Source organism: Lampetra planeri, chromosome 40 (assembly GCF_965212315.1).
Source record: "Lampetra planeri chromosome 40, kcLamPlan1.2.h2, whole genome shotgun sequence".
In the NCBI taxonomy this organism is placed as follows: domain Eukaryota; kingdom Metazoa; phylum Chordata; class Hyperoartia; order Petromyzontiformes; family Petromyzontidae; genus Lampetra; species Lampetra planeri.
This window is the reverse complement of record NC_136146.1, coordinates 6,399,241-6,424,343: the sequence shown is the minus strand read 5'-3', so window position 1 is coordinate 6,424,343 and position 25,103 is coordinate 6,399,241. Positions and strand designations below refer to the sequence as shown.

The 25,103-nt window shown below is 48.4% G+C and overlaps 1 protein-coding gene across 1 annotated transcript in view; it reads right to left on the bottom strand.

The window, feature by feature from the left end:
• The window catches only part of LOC144731802 (metabotropic glutamate receptor 8-like), a 258,412-nt gene that overhangs the window by 17,722 nt on the left and 215,587 nt on the right, over nt 1–25,103 (bottom strand). The window contains exon 9 of the mRNA XM_078613050.1: nt 8,528–9,463. Coding sequence (XP_078469176.1) covers nt 8,528–9,463 — 936 coding nt within the window. The remainder of the gene's footprint in view (nt 1–8,527; nt 9,464–25,103) is intronic.

Here is a 25,103-nt window from a genome sequence, read left to right as displayed (position 1 = left end):
TAACTCTGAAAGGTAAGATTGACAAATTTTGCTCCGAATTTTATGTTATAAAATTTGATAACATTTTCAAAATGGGAAAAGTTTTTAATTAAAAAATGTTTTACAGTTTTAAATGTTATTGAAAAAATATATCACGTATGAAAAATGTTGCGAGAATCTCTTACACATTAGTCATGGGTGAAATAAATGTATTTTTGTAGGATGGTACAGAGGGGAAAAGAGAGCCATGAAGTTCGCTATCCCAAGAACTTGGCGGGAACCCATTGACCACTCAAGCAACTGCTACTTCTGCATGGTGTCTATGTTGTGTGTCTCTCTCTGTGCATATCTGTGTTGTCTCTCTCTGCTTGTGTGTCTGTCTGTGTGTCTCCGTGTCTGTGTTTTGTCTCTCTCTCAAATTTAGAAGTTCACTAGGTTTGTTTTCTACCTGATGACGATTGCTGGTGTTGCAGTCGAAACGTCGTATTCTATTTATTTAAATTTATTTTCTTTCTACGTGACTTTAACGAAATAACCAAAGAGTTATTCCTGCAGTCACGAAAACGCCAAATCAATAGCCATTTTCTATACTTTTTAGGCATGAGCAATTAGGAAATAACACTTACTACCCAGGAACGAAAAATGTGTTACATAGTGTTTTCAGAACTGCAAAAACATTATCTTAGTTTTTTTCGGTAAAGTCACGTAAGTAAAACAATCAATAAAATAAGATAAATGAAAACAACTAAATTAAATCACGACGTTTCGGAGGCAACACAAGCTTCCATTAGGAAGCTTCCTTAAGGATGGTAGAGGAAGCTTCCTTCAGGAAGCTTGTGTTGCCTCCGAAACGTCGTGATTTAATTTCGTTATTTTCATTTATTTTATTCATTGTTTACCTACGTGACTTTACCGAAAAAACCAAAGAGTATATGAATCCTTGCAGTCACGAAAGCTTCAAATCCGCTAAAACATATTTAAGCACCCTGTACATCAGGAGTGTGATAAACACATCCATCATCAGGGACGGGACAGTGTGGGGGATCCGAGTCCCATGTTCATTCGCGCGCGCGGACGCACGCTGCATTTCACTGCGGTTTTGCTTGTGGCGGGGCAAAATGATCTCGGAATTAAATGAAAGTTGGGGGCAAAGGGCGCGCGCCGGGCCAGGCACGGCACGGCGCGGCCTCCGATCCCGACGAGCGAACGCCGAACCGAAGCGGCACTCCGGCAAAGTCCCCGCCCCAACGCGACGCGGAACGCGTGGCCTCTGGGCTGTCGTCGTCAACGGCGGACTACTTTCTTGAGCATGCGCGTTCGAGCGGAGTGACACGGCGCGCGGAACGATACAGCGACGCGGCGGGGTTGCCCCCTTCCGTTATTGGTCCCGCCGTATTCGTCGCGTGGTGTGCGCAGTGGTGATGTCGCGTTCGAGTCGGACTTCCTCGTTATTGCATTTCTGACGGGGCAATTGTTTTTTCGCTTAACGCGGTTTCTTTATCGTTTCATGCGGCACCTCCCAAGAACGCATTTAGTACGTAATAGTAGTTAGTACTACTAGTTAGTATTAGTTAGTACTACTAGTTAGTACTACTAGTTAGTAGTAGTTAGTACTACTAGTTAGTACTACTAGTTAGTACTACTAGTTAGTAGTAGTTAGTACTACTAGTTAGTACTACTAGTTAGTATTAGTTAGTACTACTAGTTAGTACTACTAGTTAGTACTACTAGTTAGTACTACTAGTTAGTATTAGTTAGTACTACTAGTTAGTACTACTAGTTAGTACTACTAGTTAGTATTAGTTAGTACTACTAGTTAGTACTACTAGATAGTAGTAGTCAGTACTACTAGTTAGTACTACTAGTTAGTAGTCAGTACTACTAGTTAGTAGTCAGTACTACTAGTTAGTACTACTAGTTAGTAGTCAGTACTACTAGTTAGTAGTCAGTACTACTAGTTAGTACTACTAGTTAGTAGTCAGTACTACTAGTTAGTAGTCAGTACTACTAGTTAGTACTACTAGTTAGTAGTCAGTACTACTAGTTAGTACTACTAGTTAGTAGTCAGTACTACTAGTTAGTACTACTAGTTAGTAGTCAGTACTACTAGTTAGTACTACTAGTTAGTAGTCAGTACTACTAGTTAGTACTACTAGTTAGTAGTAGTCAGTACTACTAGTTAGTAGTCAGTACTAGTGTACGTAACACGAGACAACCGCGAGCATCGTTGTGCAGATGTATGAATGGCAACGCCTTGCCGCCTCTGCCTGTCTCTCTCTTTCAAGGGAATACGACAGCCGCTGTTGCCGCACGCGCGGCATGTTGAGATGTCATTGGAACGAGAGGCCAAATTATGTCAATACATGTTCAACATCAATGTATTGTTCGCCGGGCTGAGACCATCAAATCACTCGCTGGAGAACATCGCATGCGGTCTGACTGAAAACGCAGGTTTCTCTCTGGCTTCGCGCGGGAGACCGGATTGTGCGATTTCGCATCTTTGCGTGTCGACCGTTTATAACCCAAAATTTGCTCTTCGCGATTTGAATTCACTCTGATGCGGCAAAGCGGTCGGACGTGGGACGACATTGTGTGTCTGCTGCGTGCGCTATTCGCCAGGCAGCTGCCTCGCACAGAGGTAACAGCGACATTCGCCACTGAGTGGCAGTGACATCGCCACGGCGCCCGTGCCAGGCCAGGTGCACTTTGAAGCCGTGTGAAGTATCGAAGGCTCGCTGGCAGGAGGTGACGGGACAGACCCAGGTGCCATGTGTTGACTGACTGAAATTACTGGCAGATGCACCACCTATGCCCCCTACTGTGCCAACTGACTGCATTTTAACTGCCCAGTGCTCCGCCCGTTGTTGTGAGCGTCGCTCCTCTGCCCTCTGTTGTTGTTGTTGTTGGAGGGCGATTACCTCCAACTGCTCAATAGCATCCTTCACGAGCCTCCTCCATAGAGGCTGATCTTGACACCGCTGGTACCAGTTTTCGGCAAGTTCACTCAGCTCCACATCATCCCATAACGCATCACTCCATCGCTTCTCTAGCCTGCGTCATACCCGTTTAGCCCCCTCTATCTGGCCAAACAGAAGCTGCTGGGCATGCGGTGGCTGGGCATGCGGGTTATATAACTCAGCCAACGCAGCCTTGCCTGATGGAGGAGTTCACTGATGGGAATGTATCCACATATTTAAAGGATTTGGGAGCTCAAATAATCCAGCCTGGTTAAACCCAGGATGAATCATAGGCAGGCCAACCTGAATGTTTCTAACCAGTACAGATGTTCCATTAGAGGGGTCCACGTTTCACAAGCATATACATAGACACATATACATACACATAGAGATCCAGAGATACAAAATTGCGTGTGTCTTTTGAGCAGTGTGATGGTTGAGCAGCTTTGTGGTTGAACAGTGTTGTGGTTGAGTAGTATGATGGTTGAGCAGTGTTGTGGTTGAGCAGTGTGGTGGGAACTGCAGTAAAAATACCATGCACTTATCGAGGAAAGCCTCACCGAACCTTAAGATTGTCTCTCAGAAGGTGTCCTACTGCACTGGGATAGTTGGTCGATGTCCATAGCTCGGTGTTTGGCTTGCGGAAGAAAGTCAGAGTAATTGGAGAAAACCCACACCATACGAGGGCGATGACGCTCAAACGATCCACTCAAATTTAAGATTAAATAAGACCACCGATGAACTATCGGTGGTCTTATTTGAAGGCACCGATGTATATGTGAAAGAATGCATGAATGGGAATGGTTAGACCTGGAGCATGGCGTCTGAACACAGCTGGGGGTGATAACGATGCCAACAATGATTATGATGACGAGCGGACGAAGCTAGACAGCTCACCGTATACTCCACCAATTCTCTCGATTGCACGGTCCTAGGGAAGAACATCTCTTGACCGAGACTAAGACTGCAACCTCTCAAGTCGCGGTAAAAAAAAAAACACCAGCGCCGTGAACTAAAACAAGAACAACCACAACAACAACAACCACAACAACAACCACGAACAAAAGTGCCAGCGAACAGTTTTCAATTATGAACGCGCCGCAGTCATATTATTCAATTTGATTGACATCTACGGTTGGTTTATTATTACTACTGCTTAGAAATGTGAACTACCCTACCACCGAACAATCAGTCAGGTTCCATCTCATAACGCACGCGCTGGAAGCCGGTTTCCTGTAATTCAATGCTGTTCCAATTCACCGAATCTATTTTTGTTGTTGTTATTGTTGTTGTCAGCTATTAAGTGAGTTTCTGGTAGCTGACGTTCATTGAATTCCTGGCTAGGCAGGCCGGAGAGACAAGCCACGCTGGGTGGACGCGGCCAGGCAAGGCTAGGCCGCGTCCACCCAGCGTGTCGCGTCTCTCCCTCCGCGCCTGATGTGCGCGGCACACCCACGGAGGGAAGTCTGACAAGCAAATTACGCTCGCGGGCGGCAGTGTCTGCGAGCGGCGCCAGAGGTGTTTAATGAACTCTCGTCACCGGCTTCGCTTGCCTTGGGGGGGGGGGGAGCAGGCGGGTAGGGGGGGGAGAATCAGGGACGGGGGGTGGGAGTGGGGGAGTGGTGTTGATGTCACGTGAGCGCGTGAACAGCGCGCGCGTCCGTGGGTGCGCGTGCGTTGCGCACAAAATAAAATCAGTTCGGAAGGAGCGGTGAGGCAGTGGTCGGTTCGCATTTTGAGTCCCTGGTCACGAAAAATAACAATCGGTGGCGAAAATCTGAACTGGTCCTGACTCAACATTGCAGTGAGTACGAAGGTGCGGTGCATATTAGAACCGGAATAATTATTTAGAGTGGAGGAATCCGATGAACTACGAAACTCTTTGTCACAGATGTCCAGAGACAAAGGGGGCCGGCTTTCATAGACGCTGGCTTACTCGGCTGTGTCGTCTGTGCGGTGGGTCGCTTGTTGTCTTTTCCTGCGCGTACGTGGGCAGCGGTGGGGTAAGTGAACGACCGCACTGCGCTACGAACCCGGCAGCCCGACTTCCGCTCCCCAGCGAGCGCTAAACAGCGGTAGGGGGAAAATTTGAAGCGGTCTTGCGGGTGCCCTGCCTTGGTCACGTGAAAACACATCAAAGCACACCGGGGAGACAAAGGTGGCCGGTCGTGCCGCTGACCACACGGCGTCAGTGTTCATAGGAGGCTCGCTTGCTAACAGCACTTGCCAAACAGCCTGCTAGAGGCTACAGCAGGGAGAGGCGATGGGGTGTTTTTGTTTTATTTTGTACACGCTTTTTTTTTAACTCACTCTATCTGTTGTTGTCGTTGTCGTATCTTCAAATCTTGTAACTCAATTTTAACCCACTTCCCAATGTGGTATAGACTGCAAACTTGGTATTCTTATGTCATACTGATGACAATTCGATATTCTATCATAAAATATGAAAGAAGTATTTTTAAACATTATTTTTTTTATATGTTATGTTTCGGCTTGGGTCTAATTGTCCACGCTCAACTGACCTTGGCTGTAATTGGCCACGGTCCCTTACGCTGTGGCAAGCTTCGGGGCCACTTCCTGGAGTCGTGGAGTTCTGCCATTACTCGTACGGTACATTTCATTAAAGCGTGTTTAAATAAAGTATTTTTTTAATTACTTATTTTGTTATCTTCCCGTGTGTTGTCCTGGTGTGTGTAGGGCACCACGGTGGTGAGATGTTAACTATCTCGACTGGTATACAGGATGGTCGTGGGTTCGATCTCGACCCTGACACCTGCTGTACATTTGGAGTTGTCCTGGATTTTTCTTCGGGTCCTCCGGTTTTTCCCCTCCACATTTAGAATCAACATCACGCGTTCGGAGTATATGGCTGCAAAAAAAAAATATCCACGTGATGATGATAAGCCACTTTTTTGAGCTGTCGTTTGTGGCCAGGTCGCTTCCAATTAAGAGCGACAAAAATAAAAAAAAAAACCGCCGTTCTAGATTTGAAGCTTTCGTGACTGCAAGGATTCATATTCTTAGGTTTTATCGGTAAAGTCACGTAGGTAAAAATAAATTAAATTAGTAAAAGTAAAATAAAAAGTAATAAGATATGATTTTTTTATTTTATTTTATGTTTTATTTTACTTTTATTAATTTTAATTGTTTTACCTACGTGACTTTACCAAAAAACCTAAGAATATAAAAAACAAGCTCTCGCTTGCGCGGCCTTAAACGAACTGTAGAGGTGTGAAAGTACCCCACCAACCACCCGGCGATTCCATGAATTGTCACGATTTCAGAGTCACGGTTTTGATCACAGACTACGCATACGTGTTGTTTTGTATCCTTTAAAAAAGCTGCGACTGTAGCGGCCTCTTGTGGCTGCAGGGACCACGTGACTTCATAAGGAGTGGGAATTAGAACACGTTGATCCTAATAGTGTAGGCGGCTCACAGACCCGGGTTTTGGAGGCAACCCAGTGCGTGCAGGTGGATTTTTCGAGTAACTGGAATGTGATGGCAGTGGCTTCAATCAGTCCACCACGTCGGCTTTCGCGCGACCATTATTATTGATAAGGGGCCGTCCATAAATGACGTCACGCGATTTTGGACGATTTTTGACCTCCCCCCCCATCGTCACAAAAAGTCAGACCCCCCCCCTCAAATATGACGTCGCAAAGATATGCCCCCCCCCCAAACAAAAAACATGCTTCAAATCGCTTTAAACTATTGTCATTGTAGTGCGTATTTAATGTGGCGCTGCACTCTGATGTTGTAGGAGAAAACATTTATTAAAACGTCTATTTAATTAAGTAGAACGTGTTGTCTATATTTATTTAAAGTTGCGCATTTTGATGTGACGTCACATTTATCAACCCCTTCCCCCTCGTCACATCGTCACAAATGTCTGACCCCCTCCCCCCCCCAGGTGCGTGACGTCATTTATGGACGGCCCCTAATAGAGATTTGTTTGGGGTTAGATCGCATAGCTATATAAACGTGTCGTTAACCCACCACCACCCGACACAGCCGATGAGTGAGGTTTGTCGCGTACACAATTCTTGCACATCGCCTGATGAAGCTGGTTGTAATGACCAGCGAAACGCAGTGGCGACATCGTTGGCTCGCTTAGAGATCCAGAGACTCACTTAGCCATGTATGGACTCATAACGCATAGAGACCGACAGATTCACGTAGATACTTCGAGGCTCATATGGAGAAACATTCACACAGATACCCATTAACTTGCACACACAAAGTCAAAGATCTCATGCTATGTGGCTCATAAGTTAGAAAAAAATAGGATTATTTCATTCATTTTAACAAATGTTCAAATTGGCTCCCATTAACAATCATGCATGCTGCATGGATTCTTTTAAAATTAATTAAAGACTTTTTTTTAAAGATTACAGGTGTTATCTTTGAGTTTTGTATATGACAAATTTAAGTGACGGAGAAAAAGAACAAATATTGATAATGATGACAGATAAAATGTTAAGTTAATGGTTAAACAATGGATATGTTTTAATGCCAGTGTTAAAATAAATGAAATAACCCAATTTGTTCTGACTTTTGGACCACCCTGTATATGTTGGCCAAGTGCTGTTAGCGAGGACCTATTAAGGCCAGCATGGTACACGAGGAGGTGGTGTGGCTCGCACCACGCCTGACCACCTTTGTCTCCCCAGTGCAGATGTTTATACGCCACACTAGGTATTCGTTTTAGTCTGAGTCGATCTAGGAGAGGGCCACACACACGTGCAATAATAGCCGCCATTCACTAAGTGGCGGTGATGTTACCATGGCTGCTTGTGCCAAGCTAGGTGCACATTGAGGCCGCGTGAAGTGGAGAAGGCTTGCTGTTGGCAGGTCAAGGGACAGCCCCAGGTGTTATGGGTTGACTGAGATGACTGGCAGATGAACACCTACATGCAAACACGCACAATGCAAAGATCCCCTTATAGCCTTAACAGACTGTTGGGGCAAGTGCTGTTAGCGAGCACCTATGAAGGCCGGCACGGCACACGAGGGCTGGGTGGCCAACACCACGCCCAGCCACCTTTTGTCCCCAATGGCGATGTCTACACACCGCTGAGTCGACCTAGTGGACGCCCAGGACCGGTTCAGATATTCGTCACTGGTGTTGTTCCGTGAGCGGGAATCGAACTCGGGTCACGGGTTTGTAGCGCAGCGCGCTAACCACTATGCTACCGCACCCCATTCTACACACGCACACGCAAAGACAAAGATCCTCAGTATAACAGACTTTTGGGGTAAGTGCTGTTAGCCAGCACACATTTCGATTGAAAGCTTTCGTGACTGCAGGGATTCATCTTCTTGGTTCTTTCGGTAAAGTCACGTAGAAGGGAAGTAATAAAATAATACAAATAAAACACAATAAAATAATTATCACGACGTTTCGGCCACAACGCAAGCAGCCGTCCTCAGGTGAAAACCAGGTCCGTCGAGGCGACAGAGTCTGACTCTGTCGCCTTCTACGTGACTTTACCGAAAGAACCAAGAAGATGAGCCAGCACAGACTCACACATACATGCGCACACGCACGCGCGGGGGGGGGGGGGGGGAGAAGGGGCGGGGGGTGGGCACCTTCTCGGCGGACTGCGCCGTGCCGAAGAAGATGGGAATGAAGGCGAGCCACACGATGCAGGTGGTGTACATGGTGAAGCCGATGGGCTTCGCCTCGTTGAAGTTCTCCGGCACGCCGCGCGTCTTGATGGCGTACACGGTGCAGGTCACCATGAGCAGGATGCTGTAGCCCAGCGAGCAGATCATGGAGAGGTCGGAGATGTCGCACTTAAGGACTCCGCGCGCGTCCTCGGGGTCGGGGGCGCGCTGCTCGTGGTAGTCCACGATGATGTGCGGCGGGTCGACGCCGAACCACACGAACACACCGAGCAGCTGCACCGAGATGAGGCTGCACGTGAGGACGAGCTGCGACGTGGGGCTGATGAACTTGGGCGGCGTCACCGCCTTCTTGCCCTGCTCGAAGATGCGGTAGATGCGGTTGGTCTTGGTGAGCAGCGCCGCGTAGCTGATGCACATGCCCAGGCCGAGGAAGAGGCGGCGGAATGAACAGAGCACCACGCCGGGCGTGGCGATCATCAGGAAGGTGATGGCGTAGCAGAGGAAGATTCCCGTGAGCAGCACGTAGCTGAGCTCGCGCCCCGACGCGCGCACGATGGGCGTGTCGTTGAAGCGCACGAACGTGCCGAAGATGAAGGTCGTGGCGACGATGCCGAGGATGGCGAAGAACACGGGGATAATGGCCCACGGGGAGTGCCACTCGAGCTTGACGATGGGGATGTCGCGGCAGCCCGTGCGGTTCTCGTTGGGGCGCCGGTCGTATGGGCACAGCTGGCAGTTGAACTCGTCCAGCTGAAACTGGTAGCCCTCGCACTGCTCGCAGTGCCAGCAGCAGGGCACGCCCTTGACGCCCTTCTTGCGCTCGCCGGGGAAGCAGGGCAGCGAGCAGACCGACACGGGGATCTCCTGCGAGCCGCCCGCCCACTGCATGGCGTGGACCTGCGGGGCGGCCACCGAGCGGGGCGCAGGGTCAGGGCACGGGGTCAGGGCACGGGGTCAGGGCACGGGGTCAGGGACAGGGCACGGGGTCAGGGCACGGGGTCAGGGTGTGGGGGCAGGGACAGGGCACAGGGTCAGGGCACAGGGTCAGGGCGCGGGATCAGGGCGCAGGGTCAGGGCACGGGGTCAGGGCGCAGGGTCAGGGCCGTCATCGATTTAGTGGGGAGGGGGTGGGGCGAGTAGTTAACGGTGCAGAGGAGATTCTTCCTTTCAAGGGAGACGAGCAGCAAAACTAAAAAATCTATCGATTCCTGATGGCGAATCACGACCCTCACTCGTGATAGTCAATACAAAAAATACACGCAAACTCCAAACATACAGCAGGGGTCAGGGTCGTGATCGAACCCACGACCTCCTGTATACCAGACGAGGTGGTCAACATCTCCTTAGCCACCGCAGTGCCCGTCCCGTGTCCTATCACCGTCGTCTGCCGTGGGGACCACAGCACGCAGCTCGATGTCCTCGCCGATGAGCAGCAGCAGCAGCAGAGTTGGCAACCGATTTTTTTTTTTATAAATCTCGCCCACCCCCTCCCCCTATCGATTTCGATCTTGTGTTCCACGCGGGCGTTATTAAACTCGGGGGGGGGGGGCGGGCGGGGCGAGCGGGGGGGGCATCGGAGAGGGCACGCGGCTAAACACGGCGGCAGCGCCATGGCGATTGAGCGTTATGCCGAGCGGTAAGATGTGACGTCCAATTGGCCATGGGCGGTGAAGGTGTCCGTTGCTGTGTACCCCCCCCCACTACCCCCCCCCACCACCCCCTCGACCCCCCCCCCCACCACTCCCCACCCCCCCAACCATCCCCCCCCCCACCACCCCCACTACCCCTCCCCCATCACCCACTCCCCCCCCCTCAGGATTGCAATCGATGCGCCAGGAATTGCTTGTGGAGTCTTGCCAAATAAATATTTCTTTGATCGCCAACAGATCGGAGGTGTCACGAGCGAGTGTTGGCATCAGCGGACGAACAAAAGGGTGTTGACCTTCAATTTTTTTCTTCACTACGATGACAAATTGCCGAGCACAGGCCCGGAGGTGCTCAACGCCGAGCGGGCCAGCAACAGTTGGCACTGTTGAAGATGCAATACGCGTGAAGGCGTTTGTTGAATTGGGCAAAAGGAGACGTCGGGAGGGAAGAAGCAGGAAAGAGAAGCGGCTGTGATCTGTTGTGCGGTGAGTGAGTGGGTGAGTGAGTGAATAGATGGGTGAATGGGTGAGTGAGTGGATGAGTGAGTGAGTGAGTGAATGGGTGAGTGAGTGGGTGAGTGAGTGGGTGAGTGAGTGAATAAATGGGTGAGTGAGTGGGTGAGTGGTGAGTGAGTGAGTGAGTGAGTGAATAGATTGGTAAGCGGGTGAGTGAGTGAATAGATGGGTGGGTGAGTAAATAGATGGGTGAGTGGGTGAGTTGGTGAGTGAATAGATGGTGAGTGGGTGAGTGAGTGGGTGAGTGAGTGAGTGAGTGAGTGGGTGAGTGAATAGATGGGTGAGTGAGTGGGTGAGTGAGTGAATAGATGGGTGAGTGAGTGAGTGAGTGGGTGAGTGAGTGGGTGAGTGAATGAGTGAATAGATTGGTAAGCGGGTAAGTGAATAGATGGGTGAGTGAGTGAATAGATGGGTGAGTAGGTTAGTGAGTGGGTAAGTGAGTGAATAGATGGTGAGTGGGTGAGTCACTCACTCACCCACTCACCATCTATTCACTCACTTAGATAGGTGAGTGGGTGAGTGAGTGGGTGAGTGAAGGAGCGGGTGGTAGACTGTTTGGTAGTGAGTGGGTGGTTGAGGTGAGTAGATGATAGATGAAGTGAGTGGGTGTGTGAGGGTATGGCTGAATGAGTGGGCGTGTGAGTGAGTGCGTGGTTGCGACTTGTAGCATGGTGAGTGAGTGCTTGAGTAGGTGACTAGACGGGTGAGTGGATCAGCCAGTGTGCGCTTGTCGAACGGATTCCTCAACACCGGGAGGTGGAAAGAACGCGTGAGGGTAACGGGAACTGCATCCACGGCAGTCGCGTGAGAAGAACGATCAGGAAGCGAGCGAGCGAGCGAGGAGTGATTGGAGTTGACTGGAGCCACTGGGCGAGTGCTGGATCACCACCATCCACCGCTGTTTCTCTCTGAGTCCCTTCGTGTGCAGCAGCAGCAGCAGCGAGGTGGGAGCCGGGGTGCTTCGCTTCCATGGCGTGCCTTTAATTATATTTTTCGCCCCTTACTTTATTTGATTTTTGTTCGTAAACAAACACAAAGTAGTCACGCTTTTGCGTGTTTTGTTGTTGTTGCTGTTGTCCCCGTGGCGTGCACAACACCATACTCGCTGTTGGTTATCGCGACCTATGTAACTGTGATTGTGCGTAGGTTCGCTGAACTTCTTTCGCACCGTACGTAGACAGCCGCGCTAATATGGCAGTGTGGGGGAAGGACAACAAACCAAACGCCAAGCAGTGTCTACAGAAATGCGTTTTCTGAGTTTTTAAATCTAAATAATCGCACGTCGCCCGTGCAATAGAGCTAAAATTCATTAGAAAAAATATCAAAAAAATGGTACACATCTTCTGAGGCTGCGACTCAAAGCAGAATAGCCGAGGTGGCGCATCTTCTAAATCAGGGGTCCTCAAACTACGGCCCGCGGGCCACATGCGGCCCGCCGAGGACATTTATCCGGCCCATGGTCACTAATTGGGCTGCGCTGGTGAGCACTCATTGAGCTGCGGCGGTGGGCACTGATTGAGCTGCGGCGGTGGGCACTCATTGTGCCCACCGCACTGCGATCTGTGAACAAAACTGCAGGTGTAATTAACTTTTTAATGGCACCCGCACCAGTGTTAGCCTGGGGTAAAAGCGGAGTTCCCCCAATCAGACTGCATTGATGGGCAGTGCAGTCTGTATGTCTCTGTGTGGGCAAAGTTATTGCTGGTATATTGTTTTTGTAGCGCTGTATATATATTGGTATTTTACTAATAGCAATTTTGACTCCCTAGTAAAACAATGATGTCAAGAAAGAGAAAAATTGACTCGGAGTGTAGGATATTCAAATAACAGTGGACTTATGATTACTTTTTCATGCAGTACAAGGAAAGAGCTGTGTGTCTGATATGCCAGAATATAGTGTCTGTGTTCAAAGAATACAATTTACGTCGACACTATGAAACTCAACATAAATATAAACATGATTGTTTGGTCGGAGAAGTGAGAAAAGATAAAATATTAAAACTGAAAAATACATCTTCTTGGTTCTTTCGGTGACTTTACCGAAAGAACCAAGAAGATGAATCCCTGCAGTCACGAAAGCTTTAAACCGAAACTGAAAAATACATTAACAACTCAGCAAAATACTTTTGTGAAGCAGAAGCAGCTAAATATTTCATCACTGCGAGCAAGTTTGCAAGTTGCCAAGCTAATAGCGTGCACTGGCAGACCATTCGTGGAGGGAGAATTTGTTAAAGAATGCCTTCTTTCTGTTGCCAAAGAGATGTGTCCAGAGAAGGCCGATTTATTTAGTACGGTGAGTCTTTCAGGACCTACAATTACACGGAGGATTGAAGAAATGGGAGACAATTTGCATCAGCATTTGCAAAACTCCACAAAAAAAAACTTTCCTATTTTTCCTTGGCACTCGACGAAAGCAATGATGTTCGTGATTCTGCACAACTTCTAATTTTTATTCGTGGGACGAATGACTATTTCGAAGTCACAGAAGAGCTTGCTGCACTGCAAAGCATCAAAGGAACAACTACAGGAGAGGATATCTATGAAAAGGTTTGCCAAACTGTGAATTGTTTGGAGCTGAACTGGGCTAAACTAGCCAGCGTGACAACTGATGGTGCTCCTAGCATGGTGGGGTCTAAGAAAGGAGTAATTGCTCGCATTAACCAAGAGATGGACAAACATAACCATTCTCATACAATAGCCATACACTGCCTCATCCACCAACAAGCGCTGTGTAGTAAATCACTGAAGTGGGACTCTGTTATGAAAATTGTGGTATCTTGTGTTAACTTCATTAGAGCTCATGCACTAAACCACAGACAATTTCAGGAATTTCTGTCTGAGCTAAATGTTGACTATGAAGATGTTCTGTACCACACAGAAGTCCGTTGGCTGAGTCGAGGGAGAGTTTTGAAACGTTTCTATGACTTACTTCCACAGATTACAGCTTTTCTGCTTTCAAAAAACAAAAAAGTACCAGAGCTCAATGATGCAGAATGGAAATGGCACCTTGCCTTTCTGACAGATGTAACAGAGCTACTCAACAGTTTAAATGTGCAACTTCAAGGAAAGGGGAAGCTCATCTGTGATATGCAATCACATGTCAAAGCATTTGAAGTAAAATTAGGCCTCCTCATCAAACAAGTGAAGGAGGAAAACTTCTGCCATCTCCCCACAACTCAAAATCTATTAGCGGAAAAACCATTGGTTGCATTCCCAAACAAAACATGTGTGGATTCACTGGAAAAATTGCAAAAGGAGTTCCAATTTAGATTTAAAGAGCTTCATCTCCATGAACAGGACATACAGCTTTTCCGCAACCCATTTTCTATTGACATTGAAAATGTGGATACAATTTACCAAATGAAACTGGCTGAACTGCAGAATTGTGACTCTCTGAAAGACGCATTCAAGTCAAGCAGCCTTCATAATTTCTATGCATCTCTCCCCTCTGAGACATATCCTCATCTCAGGAACCATGCACTCAATATGGCAACTATCTTTGGCAGCACTTATGTCTGTGAACAGACTTTTTCCAGAATGAAACATTTGAAATCTCCAACCAGATCTAGACTAACGGATGCACACTTGCATCACTTGTTACGACTAGCAGTGACAAATATGTAACCGGACATTGACCATCTCATTAGCCAAAAGCAGGCCCATAGTTCCCATTGAAATACTGGCAAGTTTGTTGATTTAACTTTACTTGTTCTTCATTTTAAATATTGTATTTTTCCCGTTTTGTTTCTTCACTTCAAAATAAGATATATGCAGTGTGCATAGGAATTTGTTCATAGTCTTTTTTTAACTATAGTCCGGCCCTCCAACGGTCTGAGGGACAGTGAAGTGGCCCCCTGTTTAAAAAGTTTGAGGACCCCTGTTCTAAATCAACGATTTAATTCACAACATTCCAAAATTACAGCAAATACAAAAATAATAATGACGACGGTTAATAACAAGGGCGCGTTTACATTCATGACTGCCGAGTGGCAACCAAGAGAGTGGGACAGCTGCCCAGAGCGGGCACGTCCGCTGCAGAGATGGAGCAATCAGAGCGGCACGTGCGTAGGTTCTGCGTGGATTGTAGCATCGTGGGGATGCCCTCATCCAGCAGTGGATTTGATCTTGCTGTGGTTGTCCCACCTGATGACGAAAGCTTGTGTTGCTTCCGAAATGTCGTGATTTAATTTAGTTATTTCTCGATTTAAAGCTTTCGTGACTGCAGGGATTCATTTTCTTGGTTCTTTCGGTAAAGTCACGTAGAATGGAAATAATAAAATAAAAAAAAATAAAACATAATTAAATAATTCTCACAAACAATTATTTTATTTTATTATGTTAAATTTTTTTAATTTTATTATTTCCATTCTACGTGACTTTACCGAAAGAACCAAGAAGATTAGTTATTTCTATTTTTGTATTCTTATTTTTTTCACCTACGTGACTTTACCGAAAGAACCAACGAGTATGGATTTAATCATCGCTGCTGCTGCTGCTGCTGCTGATAATGATGATGAATTATATTTAGTCTTTGTTGTCCTTACCCCGCACATCCGATTAGCGCGGGTGGCTACGAACGATGCGAACGAATTTCAACATGCATGCTTACCTGCGGTAGATCAACCACTTTATATATTTAGAGCTTAGCAACTAAGGTTGAAAGCTTTTTACGCATTCGCTGTCTGTCAGCCCATCTGTGCGTAACACGGGGTCACGATAACCGTCGTGATTATAATTTAATGTGAGCAAAAACCCTGGGACAACACTGTGTTGCTACGTGGCATCCAGCGTGCGTGCCCAGGGTCCCCAAACCTCTCGTCGACTGCTCAGACACAGCGTTATAACCACCGGCGTATCGTGCGTTATCACGGTACGCATTCCCCGTTACAACCGCACACGTTCCCCGTTACGATGGGCACGTGCCGCGCTATGACCGCGCTCGTTCCGCGCCTTGCCAAAAGTGTGCCCTAAATCCACACGCCATTCGAGGGGAGAGAGAGAGAAAGACACGCAAACTTCAAATATACAGCAGCAGGCGTCAGGGTCGGGATCGAACCCACGACCTCCTGTACACCAGGCGAGGTAGTTAACATCTCCTAGCCATCGTGATGATGATGAGAGAGAGACACGCAAACTTCAAATATACAGCAGCAGGCGTCAGGGTCGGGATCGAACCCAGGCGAGGTAGTTAACATCTCCTAGCCACCGTGATGATGATGAGAGAGAGATACGCAAACTTAAAATATACAGCAGCAGGCGTCAGGGTCGGGATCGAACCCACGACCTCCTGTACACCAGGCGAGGTAGTTAACATCTCCAAGCCACCGTGATGATGATGAGAAAGAGACACGCAAACTTCAAATGTACAGCAGCAGGCGTCAGGGTTGGGATCGAACCCACAACCTCCTGTACACCAGGCGAGGTAATTAACATGTCCTAGCCACCGTGATGATGATGAGAGAGAGACACGCGAACTTCAAATATACAGCAGCAGGCGTCAGGGTCGGGATCGAACCCACGACCTCCTGTACACCAGGCGAGGGAGTTAACATCTCGTCACCCGCGGCGTCACAAAAGCCCGCGCGTGTGCAGGGACTGGGGAGGCAGTATAACACTCAATCCCGATACAGATGGGGACGAACCCGCTTGCTCAACTGCCGTACGTACCCTGGCCAACAGGGCACGGCAACCACACACAGTCCGTGGGTAGGGAGTGAAGTTTCCCCGAATGTGTGCCGCGACCCACGCAAACGCTCGCTGCGCTGGTTTGCAGGCCACATGCGTAGCCACTCGCGGCGTTGCCCGTAAGGCGCCGTCTGTACGATTTTAGTACGGTGTTAATCGTGTATACCGGGATAATCAATGTTGAAACAAAGCAATTATTACAAAACAAACAGAGAAAAAGTTGCACGGCATTTCCACGTGCACTCCCCACAAGTGGAGTAGGCTTTATGATTATGACTGATTAACATATATATGAACAGAAGGCAGCCACCGCAATTGTTTACGCTTTGGCAAACACAGCATTAATCAATTTACTCCCCCCAAAAAATACTTAAAACAAACAGAGAACGGAATCTGTCGGGGCATACTAATTCATCCGCGTACATTTCACACGGTTGCGGTAGATTCTGCGTGGGTTCCGCAAGACGTCTGGCTAGTGTGGGTGACAAGGGAATACGGATTTGGGGAATGTGGATTTGTGTTTATCGGGTGCTTTTAAATACCCCCAACATCTCGCCCAGTGCCTTACGTATGTAATGCGAGTGTAAGCGGGGTTCGCTGCTGGGCTCTGGCCCAATCATACGGCCCGGGGTATTGGGGGGCGGAGCCCAGTATGGGGGACGTATGGGAGGGCCCGCCGTTCACCTCTGGTCCAATCGGAAGCGAGGTGAACGGGGGTGGAGCCAGCAGGGCGCTATGGGAAGGCCGGATCTGACGATCCGGAAGGGGAGGAGTCAGGATCACGTGGTGAAGGGGATATAGGTGGGAGCCTGGAAGGGCTCCGGGTCAGTTGCTGGATTGAAGAAGCTGAGGAGCCACGTTGGGTGGCTGGAGAGGATCCGCGCCATCAGCCACGTGGCTGGAGGAGCTTTGGCACACCGTCGGCCAGCGGTGTGCGGAGTGGGGGAGCCGGAGAAGCTGACGAGGAAGCGAGTGCGGGGCACGCGCGAGGAGACGCTGGTCCGCTGTCAGGACCAGCGGGGTGCGAGAAGGAAGCTAAATAAAAGAGCAACGGAGGCCAGCAGTGTGTGACGAAGTCTTTTATTACACGTATGTTGAACTTTGTTCGCACCCTACGTAGCCAATCGCTCTCATCCGAGGTGACTTAAATCCGTGGTTGATCTCTTTTCCACCGCAGACCTGAAACTCAGACACATCTCACTCCTGACATCTAAAACCGTGGCGGCGAGATGTCAACTACCTCGCCTGGTATACAGGAGCTCGTGGGTTCGATCCCGACGCTGACGCCTGCTACTGTATATTTGGAGTTTGTGTGTCTCATCATCATCATCACGGTGGCTAGGAGATGTTAAATCTTTCGCCTGGTATACAGGAGCTCGTGGGTTCGATCCCGACGCTGACGCCTGCTGCTGTATATTTGGAGTTTGCTTGTGTCTCTCCCTGCGGTCGCGTGGATTTTTCTCCGGGTCCTTCGGTTTTTCCCTCCACATTTAGAATCAACACGACACGTTCAGAGTGTTTGGCCGCTATACATTTCCACGTGATAAGCCACTTCGTTGAGCTGTCATTTTTGATAGCCAGGTCGCTTCTGAAAAATAGCTACATAGCTCAGCGAGCCTTTACCTGGTAAAATAAAAAAAATAGTTTAGTTCCGTTCATTTTTCTCCGTCAGCCATGTTCAGGGGTCGTAAACCTTTGGCTCCGAAGCCACATCTTTAATAAGAGGCGGCCTCTTATTAAAGACTTTTCTGTGACTTTATTTATTAAGGACCACCGTCTAGTTTTCATCACACAGTGCATAGCGGCTCTTGAAATATTGATTTGTTTTTCTTGTTGTTGTACAGAATTCGAAAAATATTGCTTTTGATTCGAAGCTTAGATCACTGCAGGAATTACTCTTATTTGATTATTATTACTTTTTAATTTTTTACGTAACTTTACCGAAAGAACCAAAGAGAAATGAATCTTGTTGTTGTTTTGGTTGCCGACTCCTGGCATCGGTCTACGATTATCAAAACTGCGGCAGTGTCCTGCGAAAGAGTGCTCATTCATGGCCTGTTCCAAGCCAACCCCAGACAGGTGGCAAGTCGAGTGGGTGGGTGGGTGGCTGAGCGAGTCAGTGGTTGGGTGAGTGAGTTGGGTGAGTTCGAAACTAACTGGGCACATTGAATTAGTGAATGTGTTGGCGAGCGAGTAAGTGGTTGAACACAACAATACCGGTACCAGATGTCCGTTCAAGTTAATTGCTGCCACCCGAACACAAGATGCCATTTCCCTGGGACTGCTTTGGTCAAACCTCACTTGCATCACATCCTAATCGTTTTAATGCCCAACTGCACGTACCATGGATCCATTCTGCGTATGTTACAATACACATACTATGTATTGTTTCAATGTATGCATATGCACATTTGAATAAAGATGCGGGTAGATGTAGATGCTGTACAAAGCCAGATGAGGCTTCCAGCTCACTTTATAGGTGCTTCTTGTAGGAAAGATTCGGTTTTTGATTTTACATACGATGCTGTGTTTTGGAAATTTGATTTTAACATCACGTTACTGCTGGCGGAAGGGCTCCCACGAGAGGGGGAGCTCGAGAGGGTGTCTAGGCCTACTCTTCCATTCCGGCGAGACATCTCGGGAAAAGAGGTGGGAGTGCCCACAATTGACCCCAGCACACGTGACATGTGCCTATGCTGTGCTGACACTTAGCCACTCACATTGAGAGCCTGGGTTAGGATGGAATTCATCTTCTTGGTTCTTTCGGTAAAGTCACGTAGAAGGGAAGTAATAAAATAATAAAAATAAAACATAATAAAATGAATTACTTCCCTTCTACGTGACTTTACCGAAAGAACCAAGAAGATGAATCCCTGCAGTCACGAAAGCTTTAAATCGAAATTTAATAGGATGGAATTGTTTTGCCACCCAACTGGACAAAAGCAACTGGGAAAAGCAGACGATGGAAGAAACTGACAACAACAACAACAGCAGCAGCAACAACAACAACAACAACACGCCGGTGTGTTTTACAGTTGTATCCCTGAAATGGTTACGGCTCGTGACGGCATTCCATCTGATGGAGCGAGCGTCACTTCATCCTGACGATTCGATTGCACACCGCGCGTGAACGCGCGTTCCCGCATGCAAATCGCATTATCCGCAAACAGCGAGCCGTATTTCTGCTGATGAAGGCCGTGAGCCAATGTGATATCCCTGAACATTCGAAAGGGAGGCAAGCTGATGAATTGCCCCACCCGTTTGAAATTTACATCCTCGTCGGGGCAGCTGGTGCCGGAGCAAAGATTTCTGATCGTGTTGGCACTTTTTGGATGCAAATTGCACGACAAATAATGCCCGCAAGCCTTGCGCACACAGACAAGGATTCACCGCGTAGCTTTTGCACGTATGTGCGTATGTATGTTGAACTCATATTCTTGGTTATTTCGGTAAAGTCACGGAGAAGAGAAATAATATAATGATTAAAATAAAACAATTAAATTATCACGACGTTTTGATTGCAACACAAGCATTCATCACCAGGTGTGAAACCCACAGCAAGAACATTTGAAAAAAGTGTTTTATTACTTAACTTTTTTCAAATTTTCTTGCTGTGGTTTTCACACCTGGTGACGATTGCTTGTGTTGCTATCGAAACGTCGTTATCATTCTATTGTTTTATTTTTATTACTTTATTATTTTCCTTCTACGCGACTTTACCGAAAGAACCACGAATATGAATCCCTGCAGTCACGAAAGCTTTAAATCTAAATTCATGTTGAACTTCTTTTGCACCGTGCGTAGCCAACCCCACTATCGGAGGTGCGGCTTTAACAGACAGTTGGAAAAAAGTGCTGTTGGCCAGCACCCATAAATCCCTTCACGGGGAACACCTATTGAGAAGTGGTGTTGGCCAACACCACGCCCGGCCGCCTTGGTCTCCCTCGTGCTGATGAAGTTTGCACACGACACCAGAGGGAGTCACAGGGTCGGTTGAGAGAAATGCCACTGTTATTGGTCACGAACGGGAATCGAATCCGGGTCACCATGTCTTGCACGGCAACAACAGCCACCATTGGCCACTAAGTGGTGGGGACGTCACCACAATGCTGGTGCCAGGCTAGGTGCACTATGAGGCCATGTAAAGTGTCGAAGGCTAGCTGATAAGGGGGTCATGGGAGAGACCCAGGTGCCATGTCTTGCAAGACAAAGACAAAGATCCCTCCGATAGCCTTAAGAGACTGTTGGGGCAAGTGCTGTTAGCGAGCACCTATGAAGGCCGCTATGGCACACAAGGCAGTGGATGGCCAACACCACGCCCGACCGCCTTTGTCTCCCCAGTGGCGATGTTTACACACCGCACCAGGTACTCATTTGAGGCTGAGTCGACCTAGGGGAGGCCCGGGACCGGTTCAGATAATCGCCACTGGTGTTGGCCGTGAGCGGCAATCGAACCCGAGTCGCCGGGTTCATAGCTCAGCGCGCTAACCGCTACACTGCCACACTCACACACAAAGATAAAGATCCCCCATATAGCCTGAACAGACTGTAGGGGCAAGTGCTGTTAGCTAGCACCTATGAAGGCCGGAACGGCACACGAAGGGGGTGGGTGGCCAACACCACGCCCGGCCGCCTTTGTCTCCCCAGTGGCGATGTTTACACACCGCACCAGGTACTCATTTGAGGCTGAGTCGACCTAGGGGAGGCCCGGGACCAGTTCAGGTCACTGGTGTTGGCCGTGAGCGGGAATCGAACCCGGGTCGCCGGGTTCATAGCGCAGCTTGCTAACCACTACACTACCGCTCCCCCCCACACACACAGACACACACACAGACACACACACAGACACACACACAGACACACAGACCTGCGCGTGCCAACAACAATAACAAACGTGAATCCTGTTGATACCTCCTTACCCGCCGGGAAACATTCTACAGACACATTTTTCTTTACTTTTGTTCAGCACAAAGAGGTATGGAGGACACGCGGGATGAATCTACCGAGGATTAATAGACGCGTCCGCAACTCGAGACGGCAATTGTGGAGAAAGATGGGAAAGGAACAACGCGAGTGGCGGGCCCACCGCTTGAGCGACGGAACCGATGGCTCCCAGCAGCCGATGGCTTTCAAAAGTAATTTTTTTTAAGAAAATATATCGCCGTTGCGAGAGAACTCCATCACCGCTGTAGTAGCACTGTCACGGTTACCCCCCCCTTACCCCCACCTGAGTTGACATCTCCTGGCCACCGTGGCGAGGAGATGTTAACCCCCTCGCCTGGTACGCAGGAGGTCGTAAGGTTCGATCTCGACCCTGACGCCTGCTGCTGTATATCTGGAGTTTGCGCGTCTCTCTCCCCGTGGTCGCGTGGCATTTTCTCCGGGCTCCACCGGTTTTTCCATCCACATTACCAGACAACACGCGTTTAAAGTATTTGGCTGCTATAACGTTCCACGTGATGATGAGCCGTCACCTCGTAGAGCTACGATTTGTGGCCCGGTCGCTTCTGATAAAGAGCTCCGTAGCTCAGTGGGGCCTTACCGCATCTCCGATCAGCACGGTTAGCTCGGTACGGTGCGAAAGAAGTTTCACGTACATGGTACAATTAAAATAGTTTAGTTTCATTTCATATTTTTTTTTTATAGTTTAGTTTAAGTGTGAAAGTTGGACAAATACGAAGGAGAGATCGCAGCGACGGTGACACATTCTGCTGCTAGTGACGCGGCTGTCTGGGCTTGATCACCTGAATGTGAAATTGGCGTCGGTGCTCTACATCATACTGCAACACGTGATACATTGCAGTTACATAATCATTATACATTACGTTCAGGTTGTCATGAGGGCGACATCGGGGGTTGTGGCGGTGAGGCAATGTGTTAGCGCATCACGTCCAACCGAACGAAGAAACGCACGTGGCCCGTGCAGCTCACATTCTCGTTTGACACCCGCCCCTTAGGGCAAGGCGGCGTTACCCAAACAAACACAATTACCACCGCCCCAATTACCTGTCGCGAGCAAGGTATTTGATGGCATTATTAAAACAAATCCGCCTCCGCGTTGAGAGCGGCCACGTGTCTGTTAATTTTGCTTAATTGCCATGATTATTATGACGTCTAAAAGGATTTGGGAAAACAAGTGCACGCCCCGCAGTTAAATATCAAGTAATTATTATGATTATTAAGTATCGCCCGCTCTAATTAACAGCAGCCTCTGCGGTAACCTCTCCCTGAGCATACATATTTAAACAGGTCGAATTAATGTGGAACAACGTTTGGAGTATGGGCAAGCCCATTATTTCCCTACAGCCAATGAATTCGCCAGGCGGTGCATTATTAAGTGGTAAATGTGTGTACAGTTTGGGCTACAGCGCTTGACACAAATGCACAGCGCATAAATCACGTTCATTACGAGCATGGCTAATTAGCTCATTAAAGGCGCGGTATTTACGTCGCCACAATTAAAATGTATAGCACTGCATGCGCACTTGCCACGTGTGTGTGTGTGTGTTTGTGTCTACGCGTGAGTGCTCGAGCACAGCACTTGCCCCAAGAGTCTGTCAAGGGCTATAAGGGTCATCTTTGTCTGTGGTGTTCGGCAGGCAGGATCGCAGCTGAGTGGTGGTGCAGTGGTTAGTCCCACTTCCGACGCCGTGTCAGAATCAGCCCTAAGCCTTCCCCTAGATCGACCCAGCCTAAAATGAGCACCCAGTTGCGGTGTGTAAACTTCGGCGCTGGGGAGACAAAGGCAGCTGGCCACACCGCCCCATTTGTGCAATTTGTCGGGGTTCACAGGTGCTCGCTAACAGCACTTACCCCAAAAATGTGTTAAGGCTATATGGGGGATCTTTGTCTTTGGGGAGTGGTAGTGCAATGGATAGCGCATTGCGCTGCAACCTGAGTTCAATCCCACTCATGACCAACACAGTTACATTAATCTAAAACCTGTCCTGAGCCTCCCCTAGGTCGACTCAGCCTTATATTAGTACCCTTGTGCAAAGTATAAACATCGCCACTGGGGAGACAAAGGTGGCCGGGCGTGGTGCTGGCCACATACCACATCGTGTGCTATGCCGGCCTTCATAGGTGCTCGCTAATAGCACTTGCCCCAACAGTCTGCCAAAGGCTATATGGTGAACACTTGCATTTGTCTTTGATAGAGGGTTGTGTATCAATCAACATTCTCGGCTTGATTCCCGGTCATGTCTTCTGAATCCAGAGCCGACACTGATGGATGGTGTAGCAAATTGTAATCAGTTCATTTCAACACTTCTCATCGGTATGAGCAACCAGGTACTCATTTGAGGCTGAGTCGACCTCAGAGTAGACCCAGGACCGGTTCAGATAATCGGCACCGGTGTTCGTGGCCGTGAGTGGGAATCGAACTGGGATAGCCGAGGTCAAAGTGCAACTCTCTAACCGCTGCGCTATAATTATCTGGTGGCTGGACTCGCAAACCAGTAAGCAGTCTATTAGCAACTGTGCCACAAACAACACGCACACACACGCACACGCGTACGTCTGTGCACAGGCTGAAAGTGATTTTCCAGTAGGGCAAACACTTGGGCTTAAAACAATGTTTTTGATGTAGAGCTTATCAGCTCGAAAGGCCAATGCCTCCGGCTATCTTCAGACAGGGACAGATAATGACAAAAACAACTATCTGTCTGAGCAGGGCTGCTAGGCTCAATGGAAATCAACTGGCTTGCAGAAGAAGAATCAAAGATTACGCTCAGCGTTGTTGCACCGTCGATGTTGACACGTTTTTATCACGTGAAATGCGTTTGTTTTAACACGGCCGCAAATCAATTGTTATAACGAGCAGAACGCTCCTCGGCGGCGGGGTGCGGGGGGGAGCGTGGGCGCTAGAAATTGTTCGAGAAATGTCTAAAGAGTTGTAGACAAGAGACAGAGTTGGAGCGAGATGAGTGGAATGAGAGATGATACTGGTGACGAGAGAGAGAGTTGTAGTGGAACGAGAGAGCTGATGACAATAGACAGAGTTGGAGCGAGATGAGTGGAATGAGAGATGATACTGATGACGAGAGAGCGAGAGATGTAGTGGAACGAGAGAGCAGTTGACAATAGACAGAGTTGGAGCGAGATGAGTGAAATAAGAGATGATACTGATGACGAGAGAGAGAGTTGTAGTGGAACGAGAGAGCTGATGACAATAGACAGAGTTGGAGCGAGATGAGTGGAATGAGAGATGATACTGATGACGAGAGAGCGAGGGATGTAGTGGAACGAGAGAGCAGTTGACAAGAGACAGAGTTGGAGCGAGATGAGTGGAATGAGAGATGATACTGATGACGAGAGAGCGAGAGATGTAGTGGAACGAGAGAGCTGATGACAATAGACAGAGTTGGAGCGAGATGAGTGGAATGAGAGATGATACTGATGACGAGAGAGCGAGAGATGTAGTGGAACGAGAGAGCTGATGACAATAGACAGAGTTGGAGCGAGATGAGTGGAATGAGAGATGATACTGATGACGAGAGAGAGAGTTGTAGTGGAACGAGAGAGCTGATGACAATAGACAGAGTTGGAGCGAGATGAGTGGAATGAGAGATGATACTGATGACGAGAGAGCGAGAGATGTAGTGGAACGAGAGAGCTGATGACAATAGACAGAGTTGGAGCGAGATGAGTGGAATGAGAGATGATACTGATGACGAGAGAGCGAGAGATGT